General features: G+C 33.7%; 2 protein-coding genes across 2 annotated transcripts; both read left to right on the top strand.

The window, feature by feature from the left end:
- Positions 1 to 5,331: 5,331 nt before the first annotated feature.
- Positions 5,332 to 9,318, top strand: LOC116189240 (RNA-binding KH domain-containing protein PEPPER-like). Its single transcript, XM_031518810.1, has 6 exons — positions 5,332 to 5,807; positions 6,229 to 6,484; positions 6,851 to 6,999; positions 7,074 to 7,337; positions 7,878 to 8,072; positions 8,841 to 9,318. Exons 1-6 carry the CDS (start codon positions 5,403 to 5,405, stop codon positions 9,015 to 9,017), a joined length of 1,446 nt encoding a protein of 481 aa, XP_031374670.1. The 5' UTR covers positions 5,332 to 5,402; the 3' UTR covers positions 9,018 to 9,318.
- Positions 9,319 to 10,593: 1,275 nt separating this feature from the next.
- LOC116189360 (tetratricopeptide repeat protein 1-like) lies at positions 10,594 to 14,254 on the top strand. The gene is made up of 5 exons (XM_031518994.1): positions 10,594 to 11,064; positions 11,793 to 11,972; positions 12,633 to 12,759; positions 12,919 to 13,032; positions 13,812 to 14,254. The coding sequence occupies exons 1-5, from the start codon at positions 10,771 to 10,773 to the stop codon at positions 13,925 to 13,927; spliced, it is 831 nt and encodes a 276-aa protein (XP_031374854.1). The 5' UTR covers positions 10,594 to 10,770; the 3' UTR covers positions 13,928 to 14,254.
- The last annotated feature ends 3,428 nt before the right edge of the window (positions 14,255 to 17,682 follow it).

Raw genomic sequence — 17,682 nt, 5'->3', positions numbered from 1 at the left:
CTCATTTATTAATAATGATAAGATAATGGGTTGGGAATGCTCATGGGAACAATCTTCATTATGTTTAATGAGTCTTATTATATAATCCAAATTATAGAACACAACCGACAAAATACAATATTACTAGTTTATTGGACCCGTGCATTCCACGAATTTTATAAGGAAAATATTATTACAAAAGTTTAAATATGAAAAAAATAATTGGTTTGAATTTATAATTTATTTTGGCATGTAAAAAGTTATGTAATAAATTCAAACGTGCAATAGAAGAATATATATTAAATATTTATAAAAAGTTCTTAAGTAAGTAATACATGTAATAGATACACCATTACAATTATCAAATTACTTTTTAAGAAAAATTAATCTAAAATTTGAATACTTTTAGATAATATCATTAGTTTTATTAAACTAACAGTAGGTATTTATTTGAAAGTTAACCTAATTTCTATTATGAAATTGTTAGTATAATGTATGAACTTATAATAATTACAAAAAACAAACTTAAATACTTGAAACCACACTGTGACAAAACCATACATGAAAAAAGTATCATCAAGTTTGTGTGAGTTTTTACCAAACTGTTTCTAATACAAAAAATTAAATAATTATATATAATGCACACTAATTTAGACCATTGCGAAATATTCATCGAATAATTCAGAATTAGTCTAATTTTATTAATTAATATTGTATAAATTTTAAAATTAATCATTAAAAATATTTTACTGCGTTAAAAATCAAATATGCGCTCAAAAATTAGAAAAATTGCTACAAGAAATAATATATAAACGTGTTATAAAGACGATATATAATGATTTCATTAAAAAAACATGTATAATGCGAAGGATATAAAGTACCAAAAGTTTAATTGATCATATAAAGAAATTACAGAAAAATTATAATCCTATGAAAGAAAACTTATAATATAGCACTATAAATTCAAGCTCATAAATAAATAAAATTTATGTATAACACTCATTTATTAATAATGATAAGATAATGGGTTGGGAATGCTCATGGGAACAATCTTCATTATGTTTAATGAGTCTTATTATATAATCCAAATTATAGAACACAACCGACAAATACAATATTACTAGTTTATTGGACCCGTGCATTCCACGAATTTTATAAGGAAAATATTATTACAAAAGTTTAAATATGAAAAAAATAATTGGTTTGAATTTATAATTTATTTTGGCATGTAAAAAGTTATGTAATAAATTCAAACGTGCAATAGAAGAATATATATTAAATATTTATAAAAAGTTCTTAAGTAAGTAATACATGTAATAGATACACCATTACAATTATCAAATTACTTTTTAAGAAAAATTAATCTAAAATTTGAATACTTTTAGATAATATCATTAGTTTTATTTGATGATAGAATAAGAAACTCACAGTCTATCAAAACTTTTAAACTTCATTATTTGCTTGTGCGCCTTTGTTGTAATCGATATTCCATGTATTAAGAATTTTTTTTTTTGATAATGAGGGTGTTTAGGTTTCTCTCGACTAATCCCACGGTCCACGTGAACACCATACAAACCCACGGGACACGTTAGTCCGGCCACAGGCTGTGCAGGTAGTCTAATAGGGAGTATTCTCCTACATGATGTCCGAGGCGTGATTTGAACCTGGGACTTCCCCTTGGTTGTCACACTCTTTAACCACTAGGCCAATCTTATTGGGTTCCATATATTAAGATTTATAAATTTAAACACTTTTAGATAAAATGACCAAGTCACTTGGATTAAAGTTTTACTTAATTAAGTTTTTATACGATTAGCTATGATACTTAATCTTTTTTAAATTAATTTTATGTTTATATAAGAATAAATGATTATTTATTTTCTTAAAATAATGAATATTTATTTGTTAACGATATGGTAATAAATGATTGAATATCTTTTCACGCATTTTTGAATATTTTCTTTATAATATATATAGTATATTAACATAAAAATTGGTAAAGATTTTACCACTTTTCCCATATGTTATTTTGATACTTTTCTACCCCTATTAATGCATTGGTTACTACTTTATATATATACTAGCTTTTTTGTGCCGTACGTTGCACGAATTTGTTTTCATATATCTCTATATAATTTATTATGGTAATTATTTATATTTTCAAACACCAATTTTCTCATTAATAATAATAATAATTTTTAATCATTAATTTTAATTTACAAATAATAACCTTCAATAATTTTTATGTTATAAATTAGTAAAGTAATTATTATAATAGTAATTTCAAACTAATTATTTCAATAAGTATGTGTCATATTTTAAAATAAACTACATAATTTTTTTTTATTTTTTATATTGCAATAAGTTGATATATTTAAATCATCTTGTTAGTCTCTTACATGATTTATTTTAATAATTTTATTTCATTAATGAGGATGCCATTTATTGTTAAAGAAATCAATAGATTTACTTTTATAACCTTATACTTTTAGAAAATTACTCTTCTAACCCAATTATTACACGGGTTACAACTTTATATATATATATGGTATTATTTTTAATGCAACAACCTGCACTTCGTTGCGAGTCTATTCCTTTTATAGCTATACAGATTTTAAGTATTAAATGATGTTGTAATTCTTTTTACGAAATCTAAACATCTATATATCTAGACAATCTCTAATTATTTGTGTATTCCAATACAAAAAATAAAATTATATATCCATAGTTCTATAATTTTTTAAATATGTTCTTTTTACATAGACTAACTTAAATTTGTTAACTGGTCGCCATTAGAGTAAACTAATTATTTCAATAAATATGTATCATATTTTTAAATAAACTACATAATTTATTTTTATTTTTATATTGCGTCAAGTTGATATATTTAAATCATCTCATTAATCTCTTACGTGATTCATTTTAATAATTTTATTTCATTAGTGAGGAAGCATTTATTGTTAAAGAAGTCAATAGATTTACTTTTATAACCTTATACTATTTAGAAAATTACTCTTCTAACCCTATTTATTATGCGAGTTACAAGTATATATATATATGTGTGTGTGGGGTATTATTTTTAATGCAGCAACCTGCACTTCATTGCGAGTCTATTCCTTTTATGGCTATATAGATTTTAAGTATTAGATGATGCTGCAATTCTTTTTACGAAATCTGAACATCAATATATCTAGACAATCTCTAATTATTAGTGTATTCCAGTGCAAAAAATAAAATTATATATCCATAATTCTAAAAATTTTCTAAATATGTTCTTTCTACATAGACTAACTTAAATTTGTTTAACTGTTCGCCATGTTCCCTTTGGTGAAAAGACTTAATCCATCATTATCTCTGGTATTCCTTTATATTTAAAAGTTGCTGCCATCATCTCCAATGGACACATGGAAGCAGAGACAATCTAAACTTGCTACTATGGCTTCCCTCCAAAAAGTTGTTACTCAGATTTCTTAGGGATCATATTGTTAAAGTTACTTGGCGTCGTGCTATCTGGTTTAGCCATTGCATCCCTAAGCATAGTTTTATCTTGGCTTGCCATATGTAATAAGCTCTCTAGCATGTAACCCAAAAAAATTTAAATATGTAATCCGCAAAAAAAAAAAAGCTCACTAGCAGTGACAGAACATTTGCCTGGGGTGGTCCTACCTCAAATTGCTCTAGCCTATTATGTTTAGTTGCCTTGAGAGTTGAGAGAGGAGATAATCTCTTTTTCCGGTGTACTTCTGCGAAAGATATTTGACAGAGAGTTTTGACCTTCTTGAAGCTAATAGAGCTTTTAATAGTTTGAATGAGTAATCATGTTGAATTGTTGAATTGAAGGTAAATCTACTCATGTCATAATTAAGAAGTTTGCATAAAGCCTCAATCTACCGTATTTGGAAGGCCAGGAATGAGAGGTTACACGAGGTCTGTACCTTGTGCTTTTCGTGTCATGTCGTGGATTATTTAGGGTGTCAAGTTCAGGTGTTTGGGCAATCCACACGTTGAAAGGGGCATAAAGACTCCTTTTCAACAGAAATTTCTGTGTTTGTGTGAATGTTTACGTTATGTTTTATGGAGTGCTTGATGCTTATTCAATTTATCTTTGTTGTCTCCTTTGTTTAAGGATTTGTTTTTTTTTAACCTTAGTATTCGAAATTGCAATTGAATCCCAACTAATTCAGTCGAGTTAGGTCGACCCACGAAGGGATAAAATTTTCATAACGTGTATAGAAATATTCACAACAATTCAAACTCGAGATTTTACTTAAAATGAATAAATATCAAATTACTTGAATCAATTCACGTGGTATAAGAATTTATTTTTACTCTCGACGGGAGTGACTTAGGCCGCCGAGGACCTTGTAATTTGACTTGTATCATTTCTTTAGTAATAAAAGCATTTTTGTCCTTATCCCAAAATGGGGTACATTGGTTATTTCCATCCTAGTGACCAATAACGATTGATAGTATATGCCCTAACTTTCATATTCGAATCGATGATGACGACTTATAAAATTTTATCCCATATGTCTCTTTGATAGATTCCTTCATCGAATTGTATCGTACAAATTGCCAACCATAAAAGTAACTCTTCTTCATATATATATATATATATATATATATTTATTTATTTTCTGATGTGTGTAATATATATATATATATATCTATAAGTAACTTTTCTTTATATCTTATTCTTCTGGGCGGGGACGTGCACAGATATCGGATCTATTCGGAACCGGTTGGAACCTACCATTTAAAGTAGAGTCTGGGTAACTCGTATTGAAAATATGGTAGGTTCCGAATATTAAAATACGGAACCGGTAAAAACTAATTCGGGTTCCAATTTCGATTCTTGCATATTAGGGTACCCATAACTGGAATCAGAATCGATACCCGAATCCGGATAATAATTTTTTCATTATATATATAGTTATATTTAGATATTCTTATATTTAAAAAATATAATCCTAATTTAAAAAAAAAAAAATTTATGTCAATATTCTATTTTGCATGATTACGAATTATAAATGAGATATTTTTAATTTTATTTAGCGAGACAAAAAAATTTACATTATCAATAAAAAACCCGAAACCCATAGTATAATATAGGTTTTAGGACCCAATATGGTAGGATTCGGTTTCAAAATTTTACGGTGTAGGCTATTGGAATCTGTCCCTTACTTTTGGGCAACTATTTCAACAATATGTAAATAGGGAAATTTCTCTTAACTACCCGGAAAAAGGTAAATTTCTCCCCAAGGCCAATGGGCCCAGAACTCATGAAGCGTGGAGCACACGCGCCCCAATTCCAAGCTTTAAGCCCACTAACGATTTTTCCCAAATCGGAAAATCTTTAAAGCCCTAACCCCTCCCCTCCGTTTCCCTTTCTATTCTCTGCCGATTCTATCAGTCTTTCTCCGATGGCCAGCGGCGAAGCCACCGTCAACGGCTCCGGCTACGTTCCTGAATACACTATACCCCCTGCCTCTTCCTTCGACGACGCTGCGGCTAACCTAATTGTCCCTTCCCATACGTCAGCTAGTGCAGTAGAAACCGCGATCGAGACAGCGCCGTCGGATTTTCAGCTGGCTGCTCCGGCTGGTGAAGCGACTCCAGCCTCGGCTTCGACGGCCGGGCCGGGGACCAATGGCAGTGATAAAAAGTGGCCAGGGTGGCCTGGGAACTGCGTGTTCAGGCTGATCGTGCCAGTTCTGAAGGTCGGGAGCATCATTGGACGCAAGGGAGAACTGATTAAGAAGATGTGCGAGGAGACTAGAGCTCGAATCCGCGTACTTGATGCCCCCGTCGGAACTCCTGACCGCATTGTAAGTCTTCAAAATTTGCTCTTTCTGCTTTCTTTGGAAATTAGAGAAACCCTAAATTGGTTCTGCGCTGGCTCTTTATGAGCCTTTAGTTATTGTAAGGCTGAAGAGATCATCTTTGGTGCTTTTGAGGAAGAAAGATGGATTTTGATCATATGATTAGGCCCATTGTTGCGACTTAACTTTACTTTTGGGTGTCCACTGGGAGATTTACCACTGAGTTTGTTTTCCTGCAAGTATCCTTGAATCTCGGCAGTAATCGAAGCAAGGAAAATGGTGTATATTGAAATTATGATGTGTTATGATCAGCGATTTACTTGGATTAGATGGAAGGAAAGAGGGTCTGAAAAAATTCGGCTTTTTGTTTGAGAGTTTATACGAGGTTTTTGACACAGTATAGTGAATTGCTCCCTTTGATTTTTAGGTACTGATATCGGGAAAGGAGGAGTTAGAGGCACCACTGTCCCCTGCAATGGATGCTGTAACAAGAGTGTTCAAACGCGTGAGTGGATTACCTGAGAGTGAGGGTGATCCTAAAGCCGCTTCTGCGGCGGCTGCTTTTTGTTCGATCAGATTCTTGGTGGCATCTACCCAAGCCATCAATCTAATTGGAAAGCAAGGTTCGCTTATCAAGTCAATACAGGAGAACACTGGGGCTTCTGTTCGGGTATTACCCGAAGGTATGCTTTTGATTGCATGTATAAGCCTTCTGTGATGGTCTATTTTTTTAAATTATTAATTTTTATTTCCACTTTGCTGTTTAGTATCTGCTAGCATACCTTTGCTGCATCTTGGAAACTTTGTCCAGTAATAAACATGACAGTCATACTCTATATGGGGCTGTGGTGTTGCAGATTTCATTTTGTATTCGTGATTTCTGCTCTCATGGGTTTTGATTGCTAACCACTGTAGTTTTTACGCATGTTGGAGGCATTTTGTATCTCTAGTCATTGAAGCGCTCAACTGTTTTTTTTTTACCGAATGCTCTTAGATTATTTGCTCTCTGTTTTTGGCATATGACCTTGAATTATTCTTTTTTCTTCCAGGAGACTTGCCATTTTATGCCTCTGCAGATGAACGGATTGTTGAGATACAAGGAGAGGCCTCTAAGGTTCTTAACGCCATAGAAGCAGTGGTGGGACATTTGAGAAAGTTTTTGGTTGATCATAGTGTTCTCCCTCTCTTTGAGAAGACTGTGAGTAGTTGAGCTCGTTGGTTTTTGGTATTTATTTTCTGCAGCATATGTTACTAATATTTGCTTCTTATCAGTTCAATGCAGCGGCTCAGGCCCAACAAGATCGACCGGCAGAGACCTGGAGTGATAAGTCATTACCACCTCCAGTTGCTCAAGTAGGGTTCGGTGGCACTGATTACTCGCTCCCAGCAAAGAGGGAACCACTATATTTGGAACGGGAAAGTCGATTAGAGACCCAAATCGCAACATCTGGGGTTTCACTCTATGGACAAGATCCTGCACTTTCTGGAATTCGTTCTTCTAGGGTTGGCCGTGCAGGTGCTCCTATCGTGACACAGGTCAGTAGTTGCAATTTATGATACCTCTTCACAACTGCATTTATGATGAGCCCCTATGCCTCGGTATTCCTTTTTTTATTTTATTTTATTTTATTTTTGTATATAGAAATGTTAAATGTGTGTAACGTATCCATGCACAGCTAAAGTTGTTCTCGGTCTTAAATCCATTCCGAATTGTCAGTTTTCGACCGGGAACTGTCCTGGTTCCCAAATCTAAACCTCATTTACTAGTTGATCAAGCTGAGTTAAATAAGTTATGTCTACATAGTATATGACAAACAGTATAATTGAAACAATTGAATATCTCTTATAAAGAAAAAACATAGTATATGGATCTTGTCTGGTTACTTCCTCTGACCTGGTCTGAGTGATCAGCTGTAAGCATGTTACTCAATGGCCTGCGTTTGTGATAAACTGTCATTGAGGTGGATAAGGATAAAAATAATATCAACTGCATTATGTTCTTGTAGTCCGTTCCTTAAATCCAATATAACCATAATAAAGTGTTGCTTGATTAACTCTATTCTTTCCCATTTTCAGGTCGCACAAACAATGCAAGTACCATTGACATATGCTGAGGACATCATCGGTATTGGTGGAGCTAGTATTGCATACATTCGTCGTACTAGTGGGGCAATCCTAACTGTTCAAGAGAGCAGAGTGCTGCCCGATGAAATAACTGTGGAGATTAAGGGCACTGCTTCACAAGTTCAGACAGCTCAACAATTGATTCAGGTAACTGCATTTTGCATGAATTATATTATATATATTACTTTTAAGTCGAAAAGACTGGGAAATGAAACTAGATCCCATCCCTCCCCCCCCCACCCAACACCCAACACCAAACAAAATAGTATATTATCCACTTGCCTTGAGCAAAGCAGGTATCAATTCCTGAAGTGGTTCATGTCCGACTTGCGTAATTATCTCTATCGTGCTTGGATGTGCTTGTAGTTTAATTGTATGCGCATGAACTTTTTGCTGTGACTGCCTTGAGGGCAGTAGAGTCAATAGCACGGCGAGTTGAGGGATGGATCCAACTTGACTGGCAAATTTAGAGGTTCAAACTTGGCTCAAGCTCATCTTATTTGTGCTTGATAGACTTGATCTTGGCTTTTTTCAAGCCCAGTTTCTTTAAAAGAGTCCCATAACAACGTTGAATTGAATCTTGAGTAGAGCTTGACCTCAGTGTGTAACAAATGGACCTCGAGCTTATGTTAGGTTCATTGGATTTGAAAATAACTTGTAAAAGGGCGTTCTATTCGTAATTCTGATGATCTGAAAATTGTATAAGCACTAGCTCACTAATAACTTCAATTAGGTATTGTCTATGTCAAGCTCAACATTTTCCAAGCTCGAGTTCAATTAAGCTACTGCGATTGAGCTCTAGGAGCTCATTGTGCTTTCTCCCTCGCAGTTTATTTCATGTTTGAAGGGTATCATTTCTTGACGGGGAAACACTGATTACTAAAATGAACATTGCAAATCTCTTCATCGCTGCAGGAATTTATAAGCCGTCACGCAGAACCAGTTACAAGCACCTACGGGAAGGTGGACCCGGGTCTGAGGTCATATTCTCAGTTGGGCGATTCATCATACCCCTCATCAGGATACTCATCACAATCATACGGCGGGTATGGTTCCTCTAGTCTAGGAGGATACAGCAGCTTCAGGCTTTGAAATGCTAGAGCAATACCTCTGGCTTTTCAGACTTCCTGTAATCTTGAAACTCAGCCGAGAACTCTGTAAAGTTACAGAAATTAGTTCATGTTTTTTTTCTTTTTTATTTAATCGATGATGAGGATGGTCATTAGTATTACGATTTATATACATGCGGTGCCGTCTGATGCTTGCTGTTTCAAGTTAGAACCAACGTGGTAGATGGATGCCTCAGTTTCCAAGTTGGAAGGCATTTGTGCTTTGGTATGGTTGTGTTGCTGATTCTAAAACTACTGAAATAAAATCATTTGTTAATTTCGAAGAATAATTGTCAATTTCGTAATCATCCTAGTTGTTTGGACACTAATTTAAAATTATTGGCTTAAAAAATGAATGCCTCAGTTTCCAAGTTGGAAGGCATTTTGTGCTTTGGTATGGTTGTGTTGTTGCTGATTCTAAAACTAACTGAAATAAAATTGCTGAATAATAATTGTTAATTTCGAAGAATAATTGTCAATTTCGTAAATCAACATAGTTGTTTGGACACTAATTTAAAATTATTGGCTTAAAAAATGAAAACTATTTGATTCTTCGACTCTACCTTGGAAGTTCCTCCATAGGTGCGCTCGGGAAAACACCAAATCATCGAATTGAAAATCCAACAAAAAAAAAAAACGCTGAATTAGTCGAACTGATGCTAGTCTAATGGAACTTCTTCTTTTTTTTTTTGGGGGTCAAAATGCCATTTTGTTAATGACTTAGAAATTTATCCGTGCGAAACATGGCTTAATGTGTGCAAGAAGTCTATATGTGTTGTTTTTTTTTTTGGGAGCGATTAATAATAAGTGAAATATTGTATTTCAATTCCTCTTTTTAATTTTAAATGGATCATAATTAAACTGAAAATAGAAACTTTTAACTGAAGTAATAGATAAGATTATTTCACGGAAAAAGTAGTATAGATTATGCTTAATATTATTGATTGAGATTCACCAATCAAACCGCTTTAATTACAATTATTTAAAAAAAAGATAAAAAAATACTAAATGATTGAAATAAAATTCACCAAAATAATTGAAATAAGTTTTCGAAAAAATAATTAAAATATAGAACATCAAGAGATTAATTGGCTTGAATTTTATGATTCACCTCATAACAAGTGCAATGGACCGAGTCGAATACCTATTTACCTTTATGCATGTTTTAATGTATTTTTAAAAAATATGGTTAACCGGTTAACCGAATTGCAAAAATCATTTACACTCTCTTAAAAATTTTCCTAATAAGGTGGTTACGGTACATACCTCTGAACCGAACCGAACCGCAGGTAGGATTCGATTCGATCTGGAACGGTTTTCCAAACCAAATCGAACCATACCCATCCTGGTTCTCCGTCTTCTAAACTGTGATTTGACTCCCTAAGCAAATAATAATAAAATTAGAAAAGAAAAAAGGAAAAACCGTTTAGCTCTTACGAACCGGAATTTCTGTGATGACCCATCGAACCGGAATAATTAGTGCGTCCCAGTCGCCATTCGTCTAGACCGGTGCGTCTTGTAGCTGCCTTTTCTTCTTCTTCTTCTTCCTCCTCTTCGAGAAAATTCATAAAATTGCAGAGAGAGAGAGAGAGAGAGAGAGAGAGAGAGAGAGAGAGGGTTTTGATCATTGGGATTCAGCTTCCATTCATTCATTTGGAAGCTCAGAGAAATAGATTGTCGGTGCTCAGAGTACTGATCTGATCAGCCCCGATCACCACCGTTGCCTAAACATCACCATGGCAGTGATAGAGCCAGAGCCGGAGCCTGAGGTCACTCACCAGAGTGAGCCGAAGAACGTGGATCCTTCCGTGCTGTCGACGAGCGGGGACCCCGACGCCGCCTCAGACGGCTTCCAGACCGCCAGCGAGAGCGGCCTTGACTCCGACAGGGACGACGGGGATAACGAAGACGGCAAGGCTGATCCTCAACAGCAACCCGGAGGTAACCTACCGGAGACGCATTCGCCTTCAGAAAGCGCGCCCCCTGTTACGGACCCTGCGGCGAATCCACTCGATGATGCTTCAATCCAGGTCGCTCTCTCCTCTCGACGCCTTGATTGGTCGTCTGCGTGCTTGTGATTTTGGTTTCCCTTGGTATCTCCTTTTTTTTTTTTTTTTTTTTTTGCTGCCTCTATATATACAGTATTTGGTGGTTTAGTTAGGTTTGCATTGAAAATCGAGTCGAGTGTATTGAGGTTGCTGGTGCATCTGAGCTATGATAGGAGATGGCGGTGATTGTGAATGCAGCGAGGATTACTTCTATCAACTAAAGGATAAATTTTTAGTATTTCTAAGGGAAGTTGAATGGGGAAGTCCTGTTTAAAGAGGTGGAAGCAAGGATTTTGTGCCGACATTCCTGTGCTTGTGTTCGAGTCGTCTTGAATCTACATTACGTTACTCTATGATGGATTCATTTCGTGCAAACCTCATTGCTCTAGACTTTCTTTTGGCATTGTTTCCCAAAATTGAATTTGTTTTCGCTAATACAAAAACCAAGGTGGTAGAGCATTTTGTGTCGATCTCATTCTGTAGGCAGCAGTCTCAGGGTAATAGGCTCGAAGATTATAATTGGATTGCTTACTTGTAAATACTGTGAGCAAAGACTAGTTGCAATAGATGCTCCCCCCTCTCTCTATCTAAAACTATGAAGATATGTATGCTTCTATGTGTGATTTATATATATGTGTATTACAGGATGTGTGTGTACATTTCTTACTGAACATTGAAATCATCTTGTTTGTGCACTGTTTCTGGAGCAGGATGCCTTAGCAAAATCCAACAAAGCAAAAGTCGAAGGCAATAAACTATTTGGAGTTGGACAGTATGAAGAGGCGTTGTCAAAGTATGAGCTGGCTTTGCAGCTCGTGCCGGAGATGACCTCATCAGTGGAACTACGATCTATATGCCATGCAAACCGTGGTATCTGTTTTTTGAAGCTCGTAAGTTTCCATTTCTTTTTTGAATACTTTAATATTGTTGCCGTTGTAATTGGGGTGAAACTATTTACTGCACCTGATACTTGTAGACACTTTTTAGTTCTGAGATGCTTGATCGTTTTTTTTTTTAATATATAATTATTATTACTTTGGCCGACTGTTAAGAAGAATAAATGGACATAGATTTGCCTATGGTAATGTTACATGGATGTTGCAATAACTTGATCACGTTTTGATTGGTACATTCACTGGTTTGGTGGCTCCATTAGTTGGCCTGCACATAGTGTGTATTTGCATCAAACAAGTACTCAAGAGGTATGGCATAGCTGGTCTAGTTGAGTTGAGGATACTGGAGATGAGACTAATGGGATAGCTAATGACCGCTTTGAAACCAGGCTTTCTAGACCACGGCATAAATCCTCACTTTGGCATTTTCTGTTGGCACTGCTGACCAATTTTATTCAATGTGTAACCTATTTACCCATTGGTTCCGCTCTTCCTCAGCCTTGATTTGTTTGCTTCTCAAGTTTCTCTCTGATGGTATCTATCTACTGTGTTCTATCTCCACTACGTTTATTTTCTTGTAAAACCATTACATCTTTCAATTGATTAAGCCTATCTATACTTGACACTTACAGTATTTTTATTTTTGCTATTTACCAGGGAAAGAATGAGGACACAGTCAAGGAGTGCACAAAAGCTCTGGAACTGAATCCTAAATATGTGAAAGCTCTACTGAGAAGAGCCGAGGCTCAGGAAAAGATTGAAAACTTTGAGGAAGCTATTGCTGGTAAGTTTTTATGATTTCTTATGTTGCATCTCATAGTGAAAAATCCTGTTCCCTTAAGCGTGCTCATTAGGTTCTCGTTGTCTATGACTTGGTATGCCTGAGTAAATTGTGTAACCTCTCTTTTCTCTTTTTGGGTATTATTTTCATTGGCATTTCCAGATATGAAGAAGATTCTAGAATTGGATCCTTCCAATGATCAAGCAAGGAAAGCTATATACCGCCTGGAACCACTTGCTGCTGAAAAGCGAGAAAAGATGAAGGAAGAGATGATCGGTAAGCTCACTAAATGCGTTCTTGGCATTTTAAGGGATAAATGATCTGCAGCTGATTAACCTTTTGGCAGGGGCCCTCCATGGGAGGTCTTTTGATAGAATTTATCAACAAATGAATTTCTTACGATCCAGAAAATAACCTGATGAAAAATCCAGAGTGTCATTCAGAGGAAGGGCATATGTGTGGTCAACAAATTGGTGAAAAATAATTTTATTACTTGCCCAACATTATATCTTGAACTTAGGATCTAATGGAGTGGATCCTTTTTTTTTTTGGAGAGATGAAGATGAAGATATTCTTTTATGCTTTGCCCCCTAAATTGGATATGTTGGCATTTTAAAAGATTGGAAAAAACAGTAGTTTAAAGAGTGTTGATTTCTAGCATCGGAACTTTACCCTGTTTTGGGTTTTTTGTCTTTACTTTTCATAAATTCAGAGAGAAGCATAATTCTATTTATTTATTATGATCCGAAGTTTGGGGTAATTTTTCTTTTCTTCACCCTTATGTTTCTATCATCGGAACTTTAACCTGATCTGAAGTTCTCAATTATTAATTACACTATAATACTACGAATTGCATATTTGTTAAATAGATAGATCAAACTCCAATGCCAATCCCTCATATATTTGACTATCTGTTGATAAAACCAAACCCAAAATGGGACCACCATTCCGTCATCATGATTCTAAGCCATTCGACTGAAGTCATTTCTTCTCTTTAAAGTTCATTAGTGCCTTCTAAACATGGTCTAATAGCTTCCATATTAATTTTGATGCAGGAAAGTTGAAAGAAATGGGAGACTCCTTGTTGGGTCGCTTCGGGATGAGCGTTGATAATTTCAAAGCTGTTAAAGACCCAAACACGGGCTCATATTCCATTTCGTTCCAGCGCTAGTCCTATTCGTGCCTGCACATCTCTTGATGGAAGGCCTGCTGAGCGAGTAGGTCAGGCTCGAGGACAAAGATCGGGGGAAAGTTGGAGACTCTTCCAGTATATGAAGTGGAATGCTATTAGGTGAACTATTGAATTATACGGTTGATTTTGTGAATAGTGTCCGACATTGGTCGAGTCCATTTAACTTGTGATTGAGAAACATTTTCCGCTAGTTTCTTCTTCTTGTTTGATGAATGCAAGAAGCTTGTACTCGAGTTCTTTTTTTCAAGGCCACAAACAGATTATCCATTCTAAGTAGCATGAACAATTTTCTGAGATTTTGGAATATATGCATATGTAGAACTGATACAAACAAATTCGGGCAGCGGTAGAGTCTGAAATTTCTTTGATCAGACTTCTTGTGCGCTGTTGAATACAATTGGATGCTTGTCCGGCATTATCTATCGTCGTTGTGTCTATTTTCTCGGTTCCGTTAAATAAGCTGGAATTACCATGGGCCGGAATTGGAAAAGGATTGATGAAGTTCACTCTTATAGCTTGTTTTGTTTGGATAAGGAGGGGGGGAGGGGAAGGGAAGGGAAGGGAGATAGAGGGAAAAGTGACCCTCGTTTTCATTTCTTCATCATATTAACATAGTATTTTCGTATGGTGTATTTTCTTACGTATGTATGGAGTTCATTTGTCATTTCTTTTGTAAATGTACGAGTCCATTTTACACGTCAAAAGGAAAAAATAAACAAACATTAATTAAACGGCTTATTTACAAACATTAATGCAAATATATTGAATTTAATATTTAACTAGCAAAAGTAACCGGCACGTTGCTACGGATTTATTTCACAAAGGAGTTGAATTGACAATAAGATTTAGATGAACTCTGTTTGTTGTAATTTATGAACTTTTTATCTTCCTTTTTGTTGTATATCCGCCTCCTATATTTCTTATTTTCGATTATCACATTTTTATTTACTATAGATACAAAATAACATTGAAGTAAATTACTAACTAAAATACAATGCCGAGAATATAAAATAACTGATTAAAATATTATCTATGGGGACTAAAGAGGTTTTCGCATGAATAGAAGTTAGTATTGTTTTTTTATTAAAGAGTATTCTATGGAGTTTATTTCAACCTAAGAACTATCTTAGTAATTTTACGATTCCATGGTGCATATTTTATTTTTTTCTTATAATTAATTATTAAAGTGCAAGAATGAACACAAAATGGGAAGAAACGCACTCAGTAGTACTTGTTTTTAATCTAATATACATATGTAAAAGAGAATTTGTGCATTTAATGAACTGCATTAATATGAATAAAAATATAATTAATTTGAATATATGAATAGCTATATATAAATTTTTATGGTGGACATGTACAATATTACATCTATAAATTTTAATAATTATTATTAATGCTCAGAGTAGAAGATTATCATAGAAATATTATAATTGATAACGGTAATTTAAAAAATAGTTAGCGATTTTTACAGATTATTTTATAAAATATACGGAATATTCTTAACCCAAAAATAAAAACTTTTTAAATTTTTTTTACTATATACAGAGGAATAAAAGGAGTAAATAAAAATTTACAAGTTAGAAGATCAACTTACTTATAAAACTTACTACTATATAATGAAGTAGAAGTTGCGTGAATGGACTAACATTTTTGTTGAGATTAAAGTATTAGGTACTCTATCACCAAAAGAGAAAAAGTACTAGGTACTCTTATAATTAATTTTACGTACTTTTATGTTTTATAGTTATAGAATTAGTATGATAATGAAACAATAAAAAGTACATACAATATCAATATATTGCTTGAAAAAATTGTTATATTTAGTATTAAAAAGGTAAAATCCGTGCATCACATAAGTCATTAACCTAGCTTTAAAAGTCTAAGCGACTGTTGAATATTATTAAAAATAATTAAATGAAAAAATTCAATTAGTTTTTGTGATAGAAACTGAATCTTATATCTTAAACTATTATTTAAGTAAAAGTTTGGTTTTTGTAACTATATCCTCATTTATAGTATGGTTAAAAGATTGAAAATATCCTTTATTCTTAATTTAAGTATCAATAATCTATAATAAATGAGAGAAGTTGACTCAGAATTTTTATCTCTTTCTTTCTTTCTTTCTTTCTTTCTTTCTTTCCATGTGTTTGATTTCTTTGTATTTTGTTATCTCCTCTTCCGACTTCCTAATCTCACGCTTTACCATATTGTTTTTGTTTCTTTTTCAAATATTACCTTCAACTCTTACTTTTTATTTTATAACTAAGTTTTCCGTACTCTTTCAAATCAATTTATCCATCCATGAGCGTATTTGGAAAAGACTATTGAGTTGTTGCACAATATGTGCGGGTGGAGTATAGTATACTTTAATTAAAAGATAAATTATTAAAATTGGAATAAAAATGCATAGGAAAATTAGGGGTCAAATTATAACAAAGCTAAGAAATTTACACTATATGTAAAAGTATAAGATGTTTCTTCAATTTTCATTAATTCAAAAATACTCTTGTACACTCGTGACTTTTCATTGGACCATTTCAGATTCGTTACTTTTGGTCCCATGCTTGCATAATGCTTATATTTAATATTCCAAAAATACCATTGCATTTGTACCCTTGTGATTTTTTTGACATTTTTTCCTCACATACATCTCAATCGAGTTAGCCTTTTAGCATGTACATTTGTCCTATTTTTTCATATCGATTTATAATTTCAAAATTTCATTGTATCATATGTTCGTTGCCCAACAATTTCATATAGTCTTTGTCACCTGCACCTTTCATGCTTTCAATGGTAAAAATAAAATGAGGTGTTTCTCCAATTTTTCTTCCCATTTTGCCCATACTTAAATAATGATATTACAAATTTACCCCTTTACGTAATTAACAAAACCAAATTAATTCTTGAAATCATCATATCTTTTGGTAAATGTCAATAATTCAAACAGTACAAGTGAAACAAGTTCTCAAACAACATTTCAAGAGGCCCTTTTAGGGCCAAACGAAATTCATACATCATGTAATTTTTTATTTTTATTATAAAATTATATCTTCTTTAATATAACAAAAAACTATAAAAATTCGACCGGACAAAATAAAGAGAAAGCTATAATTTAATAAGAAAATAAATTTAATAGTTAAAGTAGTATAGATAAATTTAAGCATCAAATAATATTTCATATTTTAGTAAATATAATTTTCTAGTGAAATGATATGATTGTTAAAGAGATGTGACTATTTAAAGAGTTGCATTTCTTTCTACTATATGTACCTTTCAATTTTCAAATAGACATATAAAAAATCATTTCAACTCCCTTCTCCCTGTAAAACATTTCTCTTGGATTAGTTCATTAAGGAGTCTCCAAAGAGTCCGATGTTGTTGCCTGAAAATCTCATGGTCATGTTCTTATATTTCAAAAAGTATTTTATTTCTCATGAGATAACTATTCCCTTATAATTTATAGATACTTTATAGATTTTTAATACATAATATTTGCAGTCACATATGTTCTCAAGTAACCCTATATATCTTGTTCTTCATAGATTTACTCTTTTTTCTCCGTACACTTGGTCACATTTTCATAGGAAATAGGAAATTGAGCGGTGGGGGCCTTTGGTTGACAATCTCCGCTGTCCACGACCTCGTCAGAACTGGTGGTTACCTTCAACGAACCACCACCAACCAATATGCCTTTCTCTTTTATTCTTCAATCCCATAAATATGCTCTTTAT

Source organism: Punica granatum, chromosome 8 (genome assembly GCF_007655135.1).
Source record: "Punica granatum isolate Tunisia-2019 chromosome 8, ASM765513v2, whole genome shotgun sequence".
NCBI classification, from domain to species: domain Eukaryota; kingdom Viridiplantae; phylum Streptophyta; class Magnoliopsida; order Myrtales; family Lythraceae; genus Punica; species Punica granatum.
The sequence above is the reverse complement of the archived record's forward strand: the minus strand, read 5'-3'. Positions and strand labels throughout refer to the sequence as shown.

Excerpts from the sequence above, each read along its gene's own strand:
- LOC116189240 (XM_031518810.1), top strand. The coding sequence starts at position 5,403 with ATGGCCAGCGGCGAAGCCACCGTCAACGGCTCCGGCTACGTTCCTGAA. Across the intron at positions 7,338-7,877 it reads GTGCTCCTATCGTGACACAG|GTCGCACAAACAATGCAAGT; the intron begins GTCAGTAGTTGC and ends TCCCATTTTCAG. Across the intron at positions 8,073-8,840 it reads CAGCTCAACAATTGATTCAG|GAATTTATAAGCCGTCACGC; the intron begins GTAACTGCATTT and ends TCATCGCTGCAG.
- LOC116189360 (XM_031518994.1), top strand. The coding sequence starts at position 10,771 with ATGGCAGTGATAGAGCCAGAGCCGGAGCCTGAGGTCACTCACCAGAGT. Across the intron at positions 11,065-11,792 it reads TCGATGATGCTTCAATCCAG|GATGCCTTAGCAAAATCCAA; the intron begins GTCGCTCTCTCC and ends TTTCTGGAGCAG. Across the intron at positions 12,760-12,918 it reads CTTTGAGGAAGCTATTGCTG|ATATGAAGAAGATTCTAGAA; the intron begins GTAAGTTTTTAT and ends TGGCATTTCCAG.